Source organism: Orcinus orca, chromosome 2, assembly GCF_937001465.1.
Source record: "Orcinus orca chromosome 2, mOrcOrc1.1, whole genome shotgun sequence".
In the NCBI taxonomy this organism is placed as follows: Eukaryota; Metazoa; Chordata; class Mammalia; order Artiodactyla; family Delphinidae; genus Orcinus; species Orcinus orca.
Window position 1 is genome coordinate 186,838,479 of NC_064560.1, and position 16,698 is coordinate 186,855,176.

General features: G+C 37.0%; 1 protein-coding gene and 1 pseudogene across 1 annotated transcript in view; one reads left to right on the forward strand and one right to left on the reverse strand.

Annotated features, from left to right (window-relative positions):
• The window catches only part of LOC101283613 (elongation factor 1-alpha 1-like), a 168,744-nt pseudogene that overhangs the window by 36,423 nt on the left and 115,623 nt on the right, over nucleotides 1–16,698 (reverse strand).
• TTC8 (tetratricopeptide repeat domain 8) overlaps nucleotides 1–16,698 on the forward strand; it is a 50,539-nt gene that overhangs the window by 31,192 nt on the left and 2,649 nt on the right. Inside the window, exons 8-13 of the mRNA XM_049705446.1 lie at nucleotides 988–1,075; nucleotides 3,419–3,529; nucleotides 11,623–11,762; nucleotides 13,103–13,277; nucleotides 13,591–13,713; nucleotides 16,484–16,567. Coding sequence (XP_049561403.1) covers nucleotides 988–1,075; nucleotides 3,419–3,529; nucleotides 11,623–11,762; nucleotides 13,103–13,277; nucleotides 13,591–13,713; nucleotides 16,484–16,567 — 721 coding nt within the window. The remainder of the gene's footprint in view (nucleotides 1–987; nucleotides 1,076–3,418; nucleotides 3,530–11,622; nucleotides 11,763–13,102; nucleotides 13,278–13,590; nucleotides 13,714–16,483; nucleotides 16,568–16,698) is intronic.

Sequence of the window (16,698 nt, forward strand, 5' to 3'; positions counted from 1 at the left end):
GAAAAAGAATGAAATCTTGCCATTTGCAATGGTATGGATGGACCTTTAGGGTATTATACTAAGTGAAATAAGTCTCATAGAGAAAGACAAATACTGTATGATCTCACTTATGTGAGGAATCTAAAAAAATAAAATAAAGAACGAAGCTCATAGATACAGAGAACAGATTGGTGGTTGACAGAGCTGGAGGGTAGGGGGTGGGCAAGTGGGTGTAGGGAGTCAAAAGGTACAAACATCCAGTTACAAAATAAACAAGTCATAGGAATGTCACATACAGCATTGCAGCAATAGTTAATCCTGTATTGCATGTTTGAAAGTTGCTAAGAAAGTAAACCTTAAAAGTTCCCATCACAAGAAAAAATTCTGTAACTATATCTATATTCTGTAACTATATTAACAAAATGAAGTATATATTCTGTAACTATAGTAACATATGTATGGTGACGGATGTTAATTAGACTTACTGTGATGATCATTTTGCAATATATGCAAATATCAAATTATTACGTTGTACACCTGAAATTAATATAATGTTGTATGTCATTATACCTCACTTTAAAAAAATGGGCTTTTATCTCAAAGCAGATGTTTTCAAAGAAATGTCATCTTCAGTTCTTCCAATAAAATGGAGGCTCTAAGCATTTATTGAGGTCATGTGACATATGTCAGCTGATCATAAGCTCTTTGGGTGGTGAACTGGTGTGACCTTGCTCCCTGGCGGCTATTAGTCCTGCTGTGACTAGGCTTCAGACAGACTCTTTACATACCATTTAAGCATTAGGCAGTGAATATGGGAAAACAGGAATCTTTTTCCTAAACTATATAAACATACATGTTAATATGTATGTGTGTATAACATCACCTTCTTTGCTACATGCTTACTCTTACAGATGTAATTTGTCTCTAATTCATATCCTCAAGGTATGAATAAATGCTGTAGTATTTATTTTAAATTGAATGTCTAATTTTTTAAATGGCTGTTCTTAGGTTAGGAATGTATCGTGAAGCAGAAAAACAATTTAAATCAGCCCTGAAGCAGCAGGAAATGGTAGATACATTTCTCTACTTGGCAAAAGTAAGTATTCTTAATTTGAGTAGAATTTGTCTTCTCAGGGTAAATGTTTAAATTCTGACAAGTGCATGGGGAGAGTTACCAGTTTCTTTAGGAATATTTGACAAGTTAATGTGTTCAGACTTAAGTTTGTTGTTGTTGTTTTTCTTTTTTAATAATAAGGGAAAAGGTGAGAACATATGGAGAATACCCATCTCAGGAAAAATTGATTGCCGTGAAAAATAAGACAACACCTTTGAAATATTGCCCATTAGAACAGAAGAAAATGCCCCAGGCTTACTACCCCCATGGGTAACAAGCCCCAGAGAGGCACTTTTCTGCAGCACACTTGTCTCCCACCTAAGCAGACTATAGAGAGCAGGGATTGTTTTTATATAGGTCCTTCACTTTTTGGCTCTGCCATTATTACAAAAACAATATTTCCCATTTACTGAGCACCTACTCAGTGGTAAGGTATCCTATCGGGTCTGTTCCATATGCGATTTAACCCTCATAGCAACACCACGAGGCAGATTTTAACATTTCCTTTGTATTCTTAAGGAAAGGGAGACCTAAAGAGGGTAACTAAGATTTTCAAGCTCACTTGGCTATTTGCCAGCATTCAAACTCAGGAATTTCTGATTCCAGAGCTGACTCACTGCCCTGTAGTACCATCCACAAACCACAACAGAAGTGAAGGGCCACCTAGAATTTTCAGTATTGGAATAAAGTTACTTCTTTACCCTCACCGAGGCTACTTTAAAGGAACATTTGTTGAAGTGGTGCTTAGGATATCATCTTGCTATATCTTTAAGAATTTTTTAAATTTAAGAAGTGTGGTAAAAAAAAAAAAAGTGTGGTAAAGGAGGTTGAAAAGAAGATGAGATGTAAAAGGAAGTGCTACTACTTTCTAAATATGGTATTGCACTAATACGTATAAAATGGATAGCTAATAAGAACCTGCTGTATAAAAAAATAAATAAAAGAAAATTCAAAAAATATGGTATTAACGTTTGCATACTAAAAAGAAACAAAATGGAAGTTCTGCCATATAAACTTACTGTGATAATCTTAGTATGTTTATAGTGGTTTTTCAGAAATATTTGAAGCTATCTGGTTCTAAGTATCTTCTATACATTATATGTTAAAATTCTTAAAGAGTTTTCTAAACATCATAGTAAAATTTTCTGACAGCTTGAAATTATAACTCAGGTCACAGTATTTGACTATTATCTTAATTGATAATCACTTGCCACATGGTTAAAAAATGTACTTTTTAACTATTGTTAAATATGACTAGAGTCATATTTAATAGTTCTAATTTGACTATTTTTTCATAAATTTATTTGTTTAAATCCACTGTTGCCTACATGACTATATAGAGGTACAATTTACTTATTTTCTTTAATATGTGAAGGAATTATTGCTCAGTAATAGAGACCAAGCAGATTTTAGGAACCACATTATTTCTTAAAATTTTAGATTGTTAATTTAAAAATTATTAAATATTTTATATTACATAGTATATGGAATTATATACTTACTATATTTTAAAAAGCAGTTCAGAAGCATGTAAGGTAATAATTGAAAAGTTTTCATCCATACCCTTCCCTCTAATCTCATACTTTAGCAGTAAACACTGCAAGCAGTTTTTTGTGTATCCATTTGGGCCTCTTCAAAGCACAATCTGAATGTTTAGGAAGAAACAGAGGATCCAAGGTCATGAAGAAAAAAATGTCATAATCTTATGTTTCTATACATAAAACTATAATTCTCTTATTTTAGAAATTCCTAATAAGTATATGGTTTATCCACGCTAATGTTCCAGTTGCTAATTAAGCAGAAACTATCAAGTGCCAACCCTCTCAACTCCCTGACCCTGTACCCTATAAACCTGTTTCTCCTCTATTTCCGAGGGTCCTTCTCCCAAACCACCATCTCCAGAGGCTCTCCCCGGCTGCTCCTTCTCAGACCTTCTTCCATGGGTCGTCCCTCTTTCTCCAGCATCTTCAAAATCAGCCTCATAATTGGTCTTTATAGTGCCAGCCTATAGATATACTTATGTCTGTTCCATCCTAGAAAGATTTTCCCTTGATCCTTTCTTTTCTAGTCCTGGCCAGTCTCTGTGACAATAGTAAGTCCACAGTAAGTGTTTGCTGAATGAATAAATGAATGAATGCTTCATATACAACATGTGGATATAAAAGTATAGTATCATTATTGGAAATTAATCCAACAGATTTCTGAAATTTTTATACTGTAATATCTAGGAGATAATTTGTTACTAAGCAATAATTATAAACTTGTCATAACAAATGCTATTATTTTAAGAACCAGTACTTTTATCGAAATGTATCTTGGTTTTAGGTTTACATCTCATTGGATCAACCTGTGACTGCTTTAAATCTTTTCAAACAAGGCTTAGATAAGTTTCCAGGAGAAGTAGCCCTACTTTGTGGAATTGCCAGGATCTATGAGGTAAGGTTCATATCATTCAAAAAGTTATTGTAAAATTGAGGTTGTATGCTACTTAAGTAAGGTCATAGTCCCTTGGGGTCTTATAAAGGATAACAGTTTATAAAATTATGATTGTTGGCCTGTGATTTACCAACAGAATAAGAGATTTTAGTGTATGCATTAGTCAAACTAAGTTTTTATTATGAAGTATTTCAGACATATAGAAGGGTATAGAGAATGGTATGAGATAGGGATTTAAATGTTTCTAATTTCAAATATCTTTTAACATAGAACAGTTCAAATAAAGGTCTGTCTTTCAAATGAATAAACAAAAGGCCCCAAGAAAAATTAAAACCACAACCAAATAAAATTAGCAAGGATAAATCATTTTAAACAAGTTTCTGTACAGAACAAGCAATGAACAATAGGCAGCACAACATGTTCATTTAGAAGAAAGAAGACCAAAATGAAAGTGATAAATTTAAAAAAAAGAACATAAAGGGAAAGAATCCCTCCAGAGAAAAGTATGATAGACATGCAGAAATCCCTTAAGGCATATGTTGTGTAGGCTGCAACGCTAAGGAACAAACTTTAGTAATTAACCCTCAATCCATTGTCACATAAGGAGAAAAGGAATACACTGGAAATCTTTGTATGGTAAACTTTATTTGAATTGTTCTATGTTAAAAGGTATTTGGAATGAGAAACATTACCCTAGGAAATATTATTCTTGTGGTCCTTGAACTTTACTGTGAATAGAAGTGACTTTGGGAGTGTTTTGAGAGTGAGGCCCATTTTCTGCCTTCTGAATCAGGTGTCCTGGAAGGTGGGATGTAGATTTTTATCTGCTTAGCAAGCTCACTAGGTGATTCTGAAGTATAACAGAGTTTGAGGATCATTGCAAAATTCACTTTCTTATTTGCAGTTTTGTTTTAAATAACTAAAAATCTAATTAGAGTTAATATTCTGTGAATTGGTTCAAAAATAACCACTAATAGCTACTATAAAATCACTTAAATGATACCACGGTTGTTTATACACTTGAAGTGACATTTATATGCTTGAAGATATTATTTAAAGGACAAAAATAGAATCTGTGTTTATTCATACATATGAAAATTTATGTGCTAAAGATTGTCTATTAAACCAATTGGATTATTGGATTATTGAATAGTTTAGAAATAGAGCTGGATGAGTAATGATTTCTTATACTAAAAGAACCCATTGCTACCAGGTGCCTCAAAGATTTAAAACCATGAATGTTCCAGAAGAAAATACAGATGAATTATCTGTATAAACTTGGAATGGGGAAGACCCTCCTGAGCATGATACTAAGTCAGAAAGCCATAACAGAAAAAAATTGATAAATTTGAGAACGTAAAAGTTAACTTTTCTATATTGTAAAAACAAAAATACCAATAAAAGCAAACCCAAACAAAAAAAGGTAAAAATATCAAACAGGGCACATATTTGCCGTACCTGGGACAGAAAAAAGGACTTCTTTTCATTTCCTCAGTTTATACATTGCTTAACAATTGCTGGGTTTCAGGTGGTTTCCAATTGATGGAGAATTACACATAGACACATACCTGTGCATACACAAACTTATAAATTCTCATTTTGGTCAAGCATGTAAACACGGAAACTCGGTATTTCCTCAGAGCAGTTGTGGAGGTGAGATCACAGTGTGACCGTTGTTGTCCTTCCAGCCCACACAGTGGCTGCTGACCGTCTCCACGCCAGTAAAGTCCCCTCAGAGACGAGACAACCGCCAAACCCCAGCTGCATTTCAGCTACCCCACTGCCCTTTCATACCGGCGCCGGTTAACACACATCTGGAATAACTCAACCAAACCATCTGTGCTCCTCTGAAGGGAATGTTTATAAACACAGGGCCTCACTGGGTTTTGAACTGAATTCAGCATCAGCACAGGCTCATTGCATCCGGAAGGAGAAAACAGTCGGTGTCCAGGGATCCCCGAGCTACAGCTGTGTCTTCAGCTCTCCTGAGCCCAGGAGGGTGGTTTCCCACCCAAGCCCCTCATACACATAAACAAATAATAAAAGGACAAGAGACAGGATAAGAAAACTGGCAAAAGACATGAATCCACAATTCACAGAAAAAGAAATGTAAATACCTGGTGTATTGAATGTCTAACCTCAGTAATGATTAAAGAAATAAACATTCAAACAATAGTGTCAGTTTTTACTTAATCAGTTAACAAAGATGAATAAGTTCCGTGGCATTTAAGGTTGTCAAGGGTGTGGAGGAACAGAGGTCACGTATGAACATTGTTGCTGGGAGTGTACATTGGTACAAGCCATTTGGAGGCTATTTGTAATTACAAGATTTTTAAACATGCATTTAAATTTATTTAACATCAGCACGTATTTTATAATAACAAGTTTGAAAAACTGCATGTAAGGTTGTCAAAAACATGTTAGTTTCAGTCTAAAATTCCTAGAGATTACATAAATTAAGTCCATGCCCATCAATCAAGTATACAAACATTCTAAGATGTTCTTTTTTTTCTTTTTTATTGAAGTATAGTTGATTTACAATATTGTCTTAATTTCAGGTGTACAAAACAGAAACAGACTCACAGACATAGAAGACAGACTTAGGGTTACCAAAGGGGAGAGGGAGTTGGGGAGGGACAAATTAGGAGTATGGGATTAACAGATACAGACTACTAAAGTAATTTTATAGAACTGAAAGCCTTGAAACAATTGACCATTGAGGCTGGAGTCTTCTTTGAATTGGACATTACCACCTGTTTCAGACTGAGTTATGTCCCCTCCCCCCACCTCCCAATTCATATGTTGAAGCCCTAACCCCCAATGTGAGGGTATTTAGAGATAGGGCCTTTGGGAGATAATTAGGATTAGATGAGCTCACGAGGATAGGGCCCTTGTGATGGGATTAGTGCCCTTATAAGATGAGACAACAGAAAGTACTTGAGCCCTCTCTCTCTGTCTCTCTTTCTCTCTCTCTCATGAGACCGTGAGAAGGTGCAAGCCAGGAAGAGAGTCCTCACTAGAACTCGACCATGCTGACGCCATGATCTTGGACTTCTACCCTCTAGAACTGTGAGAAAATAAACTTCTATTGTTTAAGCCGCTCAGTCTATGGTATTTTGTTATGGCAGCCCAAGCAGACTAATACACCAAGTTTGGCAGCTGTAATGCTGAATGAAGCCTTGTACTGTGGGGTGCTGTTGCCCTGGAAACCAGATAAGTCATGTTCAGGGGGCCCCATGGTTCATGGGGCCATTAAGGCTCACTGGTCAGGTCACATCCTGAGTGTGAAGATTATTCTTTGGAAGGAGAAAGTCTTGGTCTACTTGGGCTACTATAACAAAATACCATAACCTGGGTGACTTAAACAACAGAAATTTATTTCTCACAGCTCTGGAGGCTAGGAAGTCCAAGATCAAGGTGCTGGCCATTTCAGTTCCTAGTGAGGGATCCTCCTGGTCTGGATACCTTCTTCCTCTCTCCTTACATGGTGGAGAGAGAGATCATCTCTCAGGTGTCTCTTCTTTAAGGGCACTAATCCCAATTATGAGGGCTCCACACTCATGTCTTAATTACTTCCCAAAGGTTCCACCTCTAAATACTATCACATTGGGGATTAGGGCTTCAATATGAATTTTGGGAGGACACAAACAGCCCATGTCAGGGAAGGACTTATTGTATGTATAGGGGTGGGGATTACAGGGTGGTGAGTTAAGATGCTCATTTGTTGTTTCCTTTTAGTTTTACGAGGCTTTTGTTTTACCAAAAAATAGAAAATATACTTCTATTGAAATTATTTTTTATACTTTTCAATGGGTTCTTATGTTCTTAAAATATTAAGAACGTGGAATAGTTGTGTATAAAAGCAGTGTAGAATTCAGGAGAAAATTAACTCAGAATTAACTAACAAATGTATCAACATCCCTGTGTTTTGAAAACAGTTTAGTTATTTTTCAGCTATAAGCAATGAATGAAAAAGCCTCTTCTCTTTAGGAGCCAAATCCTGGAAGCACTTTGAATAAGAATTTCAAATATAAAGCATGTGAAAAAATATATATAAAGCATGAGTTTGGATCAATCTGTGGATGTTATATCAGGGTTTTATGGGACTAATAAATAACACTCCTGTTTCTCCAATTTGAGAACCAACTGAAAAGTAGATACAAGATTCACACAAATGGAGGATAAACCATTAATTTTATTATTGATAAAAGCAGAATTGGAGCATGTGGCTCTAGATTATGACCAAAAGGACTTAATATTGTTCTATCTCTGAGTTACACAGACTAATCCATCCTGTCACAGACATGAGTGTACCCTACCCAGGAGAGCCTGCTCTACACAGCAGGGAAGAGAATGTGGGCATCTTATAGGAAAGTTGACTTCTAAAGAGACCCAGAAGGGGCTGAGACAGCCATACTCATTTGCCTCATGGGAATGAGGGAATGAGGGAATGAGTGGGAAGAAAGGCCCCCAAATCATTCTAATTATCAACATTTCTCAAAGTGTGGTTCAGAGATTCCTGGGGAAGTCCTTTCTAGGAGTCTATAGGGTCAAAACCATCTTCATAATACTAATAGTATTGATGAAATTGGTGATAAATTTAATAGATGTAATTTTTTAATTGAGATATAGTTGATATACAATACTGTATAAGTTATAGGTGTACAACATAATAATTCACAATTTTTAAATGTTATATACTCCATTTATGGTTATAAAATATTGGCTATATTTCCTGTGTTGTACAATATATTCTTGTAGCTTATTTTATACATAATAGTTTGTGTCTCTTAATCCCCTGTCCCTGTCTTGCCCATCCTTCATTCCCTCTCCCCACTGGTAACCACTAGTTTGTTATCTATATCTGTGTCTGTTTCTTTTTTGTTATATTCACTAGTTTGTTGTATTTTTTAGATTACATATATAAGTGACATCATATAGTATTTGTCTTTCTCTGACTTATTTCATTATGCATAATACACTCCAAGTCCATTCATGTTGTTGCAAATGGTAAAATTTCACTCTTTTTTATGGCTGAGTAGTATCCTATTATGTGTGTGTGTGTGTGTGTGTATACATATATATATATATATAATCACATCTTCTTTATCCATGCATCTATTGATGGACATTTAGGTTGTTTCCATATTTTAGCAATTGTATGAACTTTGGGGTGCATGAATCTTTTCGAATTAGTGTTTTTGTTTTTTTCAGATATATACTCAGGAGTGGAATTGCTGGGTCATATGGTAGTTGTATTTTTAGTTTTTTGAGAAACCACCATACTGTCTTCCACTGTGGCTGCACCAATTTGCATTCTGACCAACAATGTACGAGGGTTCCCTTTTCTCCACATCCTTGCCAGCATTTGTTAGTTATGGTCTTTTTGATGACAGCCATTCTGACAGGTGTAAGGTGATATCTCATTGTGGCTTTAATTTGCATTTCTTTGATGATTAATGATATTGAGCATCTTTTCATGTCTATGTTGGCCATCTGAATGTCCTCTTTGGAAAAATATCAATTCAGGTCTTCTGCCCATTTTTTAATTGGGTTGTTTATTTTTTGATGTTGAATTGTATGAGCTGTTTATATATTTTGGATACTAACCATTTATCAGTCATATGAGTTGCATATATTTTCTCCCATTCATTAGGTTGTCTTTTCATTCTGTCAGTGGTTTCCTTTGCTGTGCAAAAGCTTTTAAGTCTATTTAGGTCCCATTTGCTTATTTTTCCTTTTATTTCCTTTGCTTTAGGACAGCGGCCCCCAACCTTTTTGGCATCAGGGACCAGTTTCGTGGAAGATAATTTTTCCACAGATGGGGGTGGGGGGTGGTTCAGGTGGTAATGTGAGTGATGGGGAGCAATGGGGAGCTGCAGATGAAGCTTTGCTCGCTTGCCCACTGCTCACCTCCTGCTATGTGGAGCAGTTCCTAACAGGCCACGGACCGATACTGGTCCATGGCCTGGGGATTGGGGACCCCTGCTTTAGGAGACAGATCCAAAAAAATATTGCTACGATATATGTCAAAGAGTGTTCTGCCTATGTTTTCTCCTAGGAGTTTTATGGTTTCTGGTGTTACATTTAGGTCTTTAATCCATTTTGAGTTTATTTTTGAATATGGTGTGAAAAAATGTTCTGATTTCATTCTTTTACATGTAACTGTCCAGTTTTCTCAGCACCACTTATTGAAGAGACTGTCTTTTCTTCATTGTATATTCTTGCCTCCTTTGTGGTGGATTAATTGACCATAAGTACCTGGTTTTATTTCTGGGCTCTCTGTTCTGTTCCATTGATCTATATGTCTGTCTGGTTTTATGCCAGCACCATACTGGTTTTGTTTGTTTGTTGTTATTGTTTTTGGCTGCACCGTGCAGCTTGCGGGATTTCCCTGACCAGGGATCCAGGGATTGAACCCGGGCCACCACAGTGAAAGCCCAGAATCCCAATCACTAGGCCACCAGGGAAGTCCACCATACTGTTTTCATTACTGTAGCTTTGTAGTATAGTCTGAAGTATGATTCCTCCAGCTCTGTTCTTCTTTCTTAAGATTGTTTTGGCTATTCAGGGTCTTCTGTATCTCCATACAAATTTTAAAATTACTTTTTCTAGTTCTGTGAAAAATGCCATTGCTATTTTGATAGGGATTGCATCAAACCTGTAGATTGCCTTGGGTAGTATAGTCATTTTAACAGTATTGATTTTTCCAATCCAAGAACATAGTATATCTTTCCATCTGTTTGTGTCGTCTTCAATTTCTTTCATTAGTGTCTTATAGTTTTCCAAGTATAGATCTTTTACCTCCTTTGATAGGTTTATTCCTAGTATTTTATTCTTTTTGTCGCAATGGTAAATGGGATGTTTCTTTAATTTCTCTTTCTGATAGTTTGTTGTTAGTGTATAGAAATACAACAGATTTCTATGTATTAATTTTGTATTCTGTAATGTAACTGAATTCATTGATGAGCTCTAGTAGTTTTCTGGTGGTGTCTTGAGGAATTTCTATGTATAGTCTCATGTCATCTGAAAACAGTGACAGTTTTACTTCTTCCTTTCCAATTTGGATTCCTTTTATTTCTTTTTCTTGTCTGGTTGCTGTGGCTAGGACTTCCAACTCTATGTTGAATAAAAGTGGTGAGAGTGGGCATCCTTGTCTTGTTCCTGATCTTAGAGGAAATGCAGAAATCTTCAACAAAATATTAACAAACCAAATCCAACAATACATTAAAAGGATCACACCATCATCAAGTGGGATTTATCCCAGGGATGCAAGGATTTTTCAATATTCGCAAATCAATCAATGTGATACACCACATTAACAGCTTGAATACTAAAAACCATATGATCATCTCAATAGATGGCAGAAAAAACTTTTGAGAAAATTCAGCATCCATTTATGATAAAAACTCTCAAGAAAATGGGCATAGAGGGACATACCTCAACATAATAAAGTCCATATATGACAGACCCACAGCTAACATCATACTCAGTGGTGAAAAACTGAAAGAACTTCCTCTTAGATAGTTGTTCATTTGTTTGTCTTCCTACCAGATGTAACCTCCTTGAGGACAGTACAGCCGTCTTTCCGTATCCAGGGGGGATTGGTTCCAGGACCCCTTGGTTGCCAAAATCCATGGACGCTCAAGGCCCTTATATAAAATGGCATAGGATTTGCATATAACCTACCCACATCCGTCTGTATACTTTAAATCATCTCTAGATTGCTTATAATACCTAATACAGTGTAAATGCTATATAACTAGCTATAAATACACTGTAAATGCTATATAAATACTTGCTAGTGCAGCAAATTCAAGTTTTGCTTTTTGGAATTTTCTGGAATTTTTTTCTGAAAATTTTTGATCTGTGGCTTGTTGAAATTGTGGTTACAGAACCTGCAGATACAGAGGGCTGACTGTAATTTTATCTTATTGTTCACATTGTGTCCCCAGGGCCTAGAACAGAGTCTGGCATATGGTAGGCTCTTAATAAATATTTAATTGAATAAAATAATCTAAACCAGTCAGAATAAAAATAATTTCTTGTCCAATATTAATACAGTATTGCTCTTCTGTCTTGATGGAGAATAGGAAATGAACAATATTTCATCAGCCACTGAATACTACAAAGAGGTTTTGAAACAGGACAATACTCATGTGGAAGCCATTGCATGCATTGGAAGCAACCATTTTTACTCTGATCAACCAGAAGTAGCCCTCCGGTTTTACAGGTGCACTTTACATTCAATTTGTAGAACTGCTTTCCTATGAAATAGTGATGCAACAGTAATAAAGATGGGATGAAAATGTAGAGAAATAATGTTTAGGCCATGTCTATATGAGACTAAAAATTCAAGCACCCAGATGTTTTATGAATATTAAAGCTATATCTAATAATTTGGAAATGCACAAGTATTTGGCATCTTGCAGAAACACACCTGGATAATTGCCTGAGTTTTAAACACCTTGTCATTGTATAAATTGGCCGTTTTGTTATCCGCCAATAACAGTTCCTAGAAGCACTTCCACATCACTGCCTCCATTAATACCACTGTACATAATATCAAGACCCTGAAGGTAAAATAGTAATGTGATTTGCAAAGAGCAGTGGGCCCCAGGCCCTAATCCTGACGAGGACCTTAAACAGGATTCCGGTTTTGTGAAGTATTGTCAACTCTTGTCCAAATATTTTTTCAAAATCTAAACAAATTATTCTCACTGGTTCTTTGAACACGTACTTATTTTATCCTATAGATGGTTCCTGAAATTAATTTTTTAATTATGATTTCCTCTTTAGCCCCTGGGTAGTATACAAGGAGATAACTGGCAACTGACAAGAGTTCTTTCCAAATATATGTTGAAGCATAAAACAATAAGATGAATGTAGCCTGTGCACATACAGCTGACTCCACTCGCCTACCCCCACAGTGGCTCATGGGTTCCTTGGGGCAGCTGGGGTGATTTTCATATGCTTATTTGAACTCTCATCCTTTGGGATTAATGACACATAGAAGCAAAATGAGGTTCTTGAGCTGCAGTGTGAAAGCTAAGTGGATAACATGAGGATCCTCTGACAATCTTGTCTTCCTGAGTAGAAGCTCATCGGAGGTCGTTAGATGCAGCTAAACCACACAATACAAATAACCAAAAACAGCATCCAACTCAGCTGAAAACTTGGCGGTAAATGCTAAACACAGGCCTCAAATTGACTAGAAGCTCTTAGAAATTTACCTACAAGCACCAAAGCTGTATGAGGCAAAAATGTGTGGGTTTTACTTTATGTGACTATTTATTGATTATTTTGACTCTCTAACAAAGCTTTTGGGGAAAAAAAAAGTGATGTAAGTTATTTCTGACCTTGCCTCTGGATGCATTTCCTATGACTAGTACCATTACAAAAGACATGCTTTTGTATTTGCTCTAAAATATTTTTCATTTACTATAATACTTTATGTTCTTTGGAGGGTATTAAAAATTATAAAGTGAATTCATTTCTAACTTTGTAAAAAATATGTCTTAATATTTATAAAGTTGGTCTGACACCAAACTATGTGTGCTCTTTTTCCAAAAGGCGACTCCTGCAGATGGGTGTGTATAACTGCCAGCTTTTTAACAACCTGGGGCTCTGTTGCTTCTATGCCCAGCAGTATGATATGACTCTGACCTCATTTGAACGTGCCCTTTCTCTGGCTGAAAATGAAGAAGAGATAGCTGACGTCTGGTACAACTTGGGACATGTAGCTGTGGTATGTTGTTTCTGTAATATAATTTCTGTAATAGAGAAGATAGCCACATGTTAGTTTGAAGAAGTTTTCAGATATTGGAAATCCAGGTTTGGTTACAGCCTTTGTAGCAATTTGGAGATTGCTAGGGGTCACTGCAGCTCATTTTATCTTCTTAGGTTAAATCCTCTTATGTACAATTCACACTTGACTCCTGTGTTGGTACTATGTTGTTTATTCTGTGGTGGCCACAAGATTTGTATGAGGAAAGGAGGACGGAGGTGGCAGGGGGAAGTGAATGGATTTGTGTGTACGAGTTTGTGCTTTTCTTTTGTAGGGAATAGGAGATACAAATCTGGCCCATCAGTGCTTCAGGCTGGCTCTGGTCAACAACAATAACCACGCAGAGGCCTACAACAACCTGGCCGTGCTGGAGATGCGGAAGGGCCATGTCGAACAGGTCAGTGAACTACTGGGTTACTGTGGACAGTCTTCTTTCTTCAAAGAAAAGCTGTCACGTGCAGCTCTCTTTACGTTATAATTTTAAAATGAGCTCTGGAGCCTGACTGGCCTGGGTTTGATCTCAGCTCTGTCACGTGTTAGCAGTGTGACCTTGGACAAGTTACTTAACCTTTCAGTATCCAAAATAGAGCACTTGATTTTATTAGGACAAATCTGCACCTCCCCAGGCTTCCCTATCTTCGTGAACTGTTCCACCACTCACACCGCCCCACATCCACCATCCAGCTGCTCAAGCCAAAATCCTAGGACCCACCCTCGAAACCTGTCTTTTCTGAGTGCCTTCCCTGCCACCCTTTGCCTCCGTGCTGTCCAGTGAGCCCTGTCAGTTCTACCCCCACCTCTTCAGTCCTCCCCTCCCGGCCCCCTTCTCCAAGCTGCTCTCATCTCCTGCCTGGGTGACTACAAGGGTCTCCTAGCTCTTGCTTTTGTTTCCACTTCCATCAGCAAGGAGTAGCACCCTATAGTACATCTCCCTCAGAGCAGCCCAGAGCAGGGGTCCCCAACCCCTGGGCTGAAGCCTGTTAGGACCTGGGCGGCACAGCAGGAGGCGAGCGGCGGGCGAGCGAGCGGAAGCTTCATCTGCCGCCCCGCATCGCTCCCCATCGCCATCTGAACCGTGCCCCCCTCCCTCACCCCCGCCCGTGGAAAACCTGTCTTCCACAAAACCGGTCCCTGGTGCCAAAAAGGTTGGGGACCGCTGGCCTAGAGGATATTTTCAAAAAACAAGATTATTTATTACTACGTTGCTTAGCATCCTCCAAAGGCTCCTCCCTGCACTTGGAATAAAATTTGAACTTCAAACCTTAGCCTACGGGGCCCCACCTAATCTAGCCTCTGGGTCGCGCCGGACTGTATCTTTTGCCACTACTCCTTCACTACTGACTTCCAGAAACATTAGCTGCTAGCTGCTGGGCAGTGCCTGTTCTTACTGTAGTGCCTTTGGAAAATACTTTCAGATCCTGAAATGACTCTTTTCTTTTTATCATTCAGGTCTTAGCTTAATTACCGCCTTTTTAGAAAGACCTGCTTGAACATCAGTCTAAAGGAGCCCTCAGGTGCTATCACATCTCCTACTATTTTTTTCTTCACAATACTTACCATTTTACCAGATATTTTCATCTTTATATGTAAAATGTAGAATGCTAGCTGCATGAAAGCAGGGGCCTTCTGTGTCTTCTAACTGCTATATTTTCAGTATCGAAAACATTGCCTGACACTCGGTAGGTGCTTGGTATTGGAATGAGTGGATGATAAATAAAATAGGGTAATAACAGTACTGACCCGAAGGTGTGCTTGTGAAGATGAGCAGATTGTGCATGCAAAGCCCTTGGCCTAGTAAAAGCACATGATAGATGCTTAATAACTTTTATTATTATTACTGTTATTATTTACATAACAAGAAGTTTAAAATGCTGAATACACTCATACAATATTAATGGCAATCAACATCGATAGATATTACATTCTCTGTTTTACAGATGAAGAAACAGACTAGAGGAGGGTAAGTAACTACCCAAGGTCACAGACGTAGTGAGCAGCACGCCAGGATGTTAACCTCCATCCTGGTCTCCTAAGCACGTTGATAAACTTAATAAAACAAGCAAAGAAACGTCACTGGATGCTGCCTTTGTTTCACAAAATTTTCCCAAAAAGATGGATTTGTATTTTTTAAACAAAAACTAACTAAACTGGGAACTTGTTCTGTCATAGAACTTTGCCTGTGTCCATTTGAAGCAAGTGTTCTTTATGATTTTCTCTGTTTCCATGTTGGTGATTTTCTTTCCCTCCTACTTACTGTAGTTTCTCCAGCATACAATTGATTGGAAATGTTTTGGTGAAAGGTTTCATTATTATTAAAAATTATAGCTCAATTAAAAAAAATAGCAAATCATAAAACAAAATTTAATATCCGCTATCCTATTTAAACTATTATTTATTTTCCATTAAAAAAAGATAAAAGAATTTGTCCTCAGGGTCATACATAGAAGATTGGCTACAAGTTGAAAGGCTGTTCGGCAGCTTGGAATGCTGAGTTTGTGATCTTAACAATGAGTGTACGGGCATCTCGTGTCTCTCAGTGGTCTCTGCAATGTGTGATCCTTTGAGTCTAGAGGGGACAAAAGAATGATGTGAATTTTGTCTTTTGAGTACTTTAGAGAACAGAAAGCTTGTCATTTTCAGTCGCCTTCAGTTGTCATTTTCAGGTCAGCAGTATAATAAATGCTTGCTCAGTGTCATCCAGCACAGAAATTGGGGATTTGAATTTACAGTGGTTTTTTGGTGTTTTTTGTTGTTGCATTAGAGAACAGGTAATTAGAAGCCTACTGAATCAATCAACATCAACAAAAACTAGATTAATAAGACTTTTTAGCATTGAGAGCATTATTTTTCAGTTGTACATCATACTGAAATATAAACTTTGTAAGATCAGTGTTTCTCACATAACTTTTGGATTCCATCATTTTTTCCATATTTTGAAGCATTTTATTATTAATATAATTTTGGCAAGATATAGGTAGTTCCTGGTTATCAGTAAGTTGTATTTCATGAGGAATTCATCTTATTTATTACAGGGTTTTGTTTATTAAAGTCCTATCCTGGGTAAAGTATTCTTTTACCAAAATAAACAAAAAAAATCACAAATACAGTGCTAATATATGCTCATATAGCTTTGGTTTCTCTTTTCTTTCCTTTTTTTTTTAACACAGGCAAGAGCACTGTTACAAACTGCTTCATCTTTAGCACCCCACATGTATGAACCGCATTTTAATTTTGCAACAGTTTCTGATAAGGTATTCTCTTTCTTTGTCAATTTATCATCTGACCTGTTTGTTTTTATTTCTTGCTTTTAAAACAATGTGCAGTTAAATAAGGACATTCTACCCATAACTTCCTGAGAGATTATTTTTTTCAACACTTAATT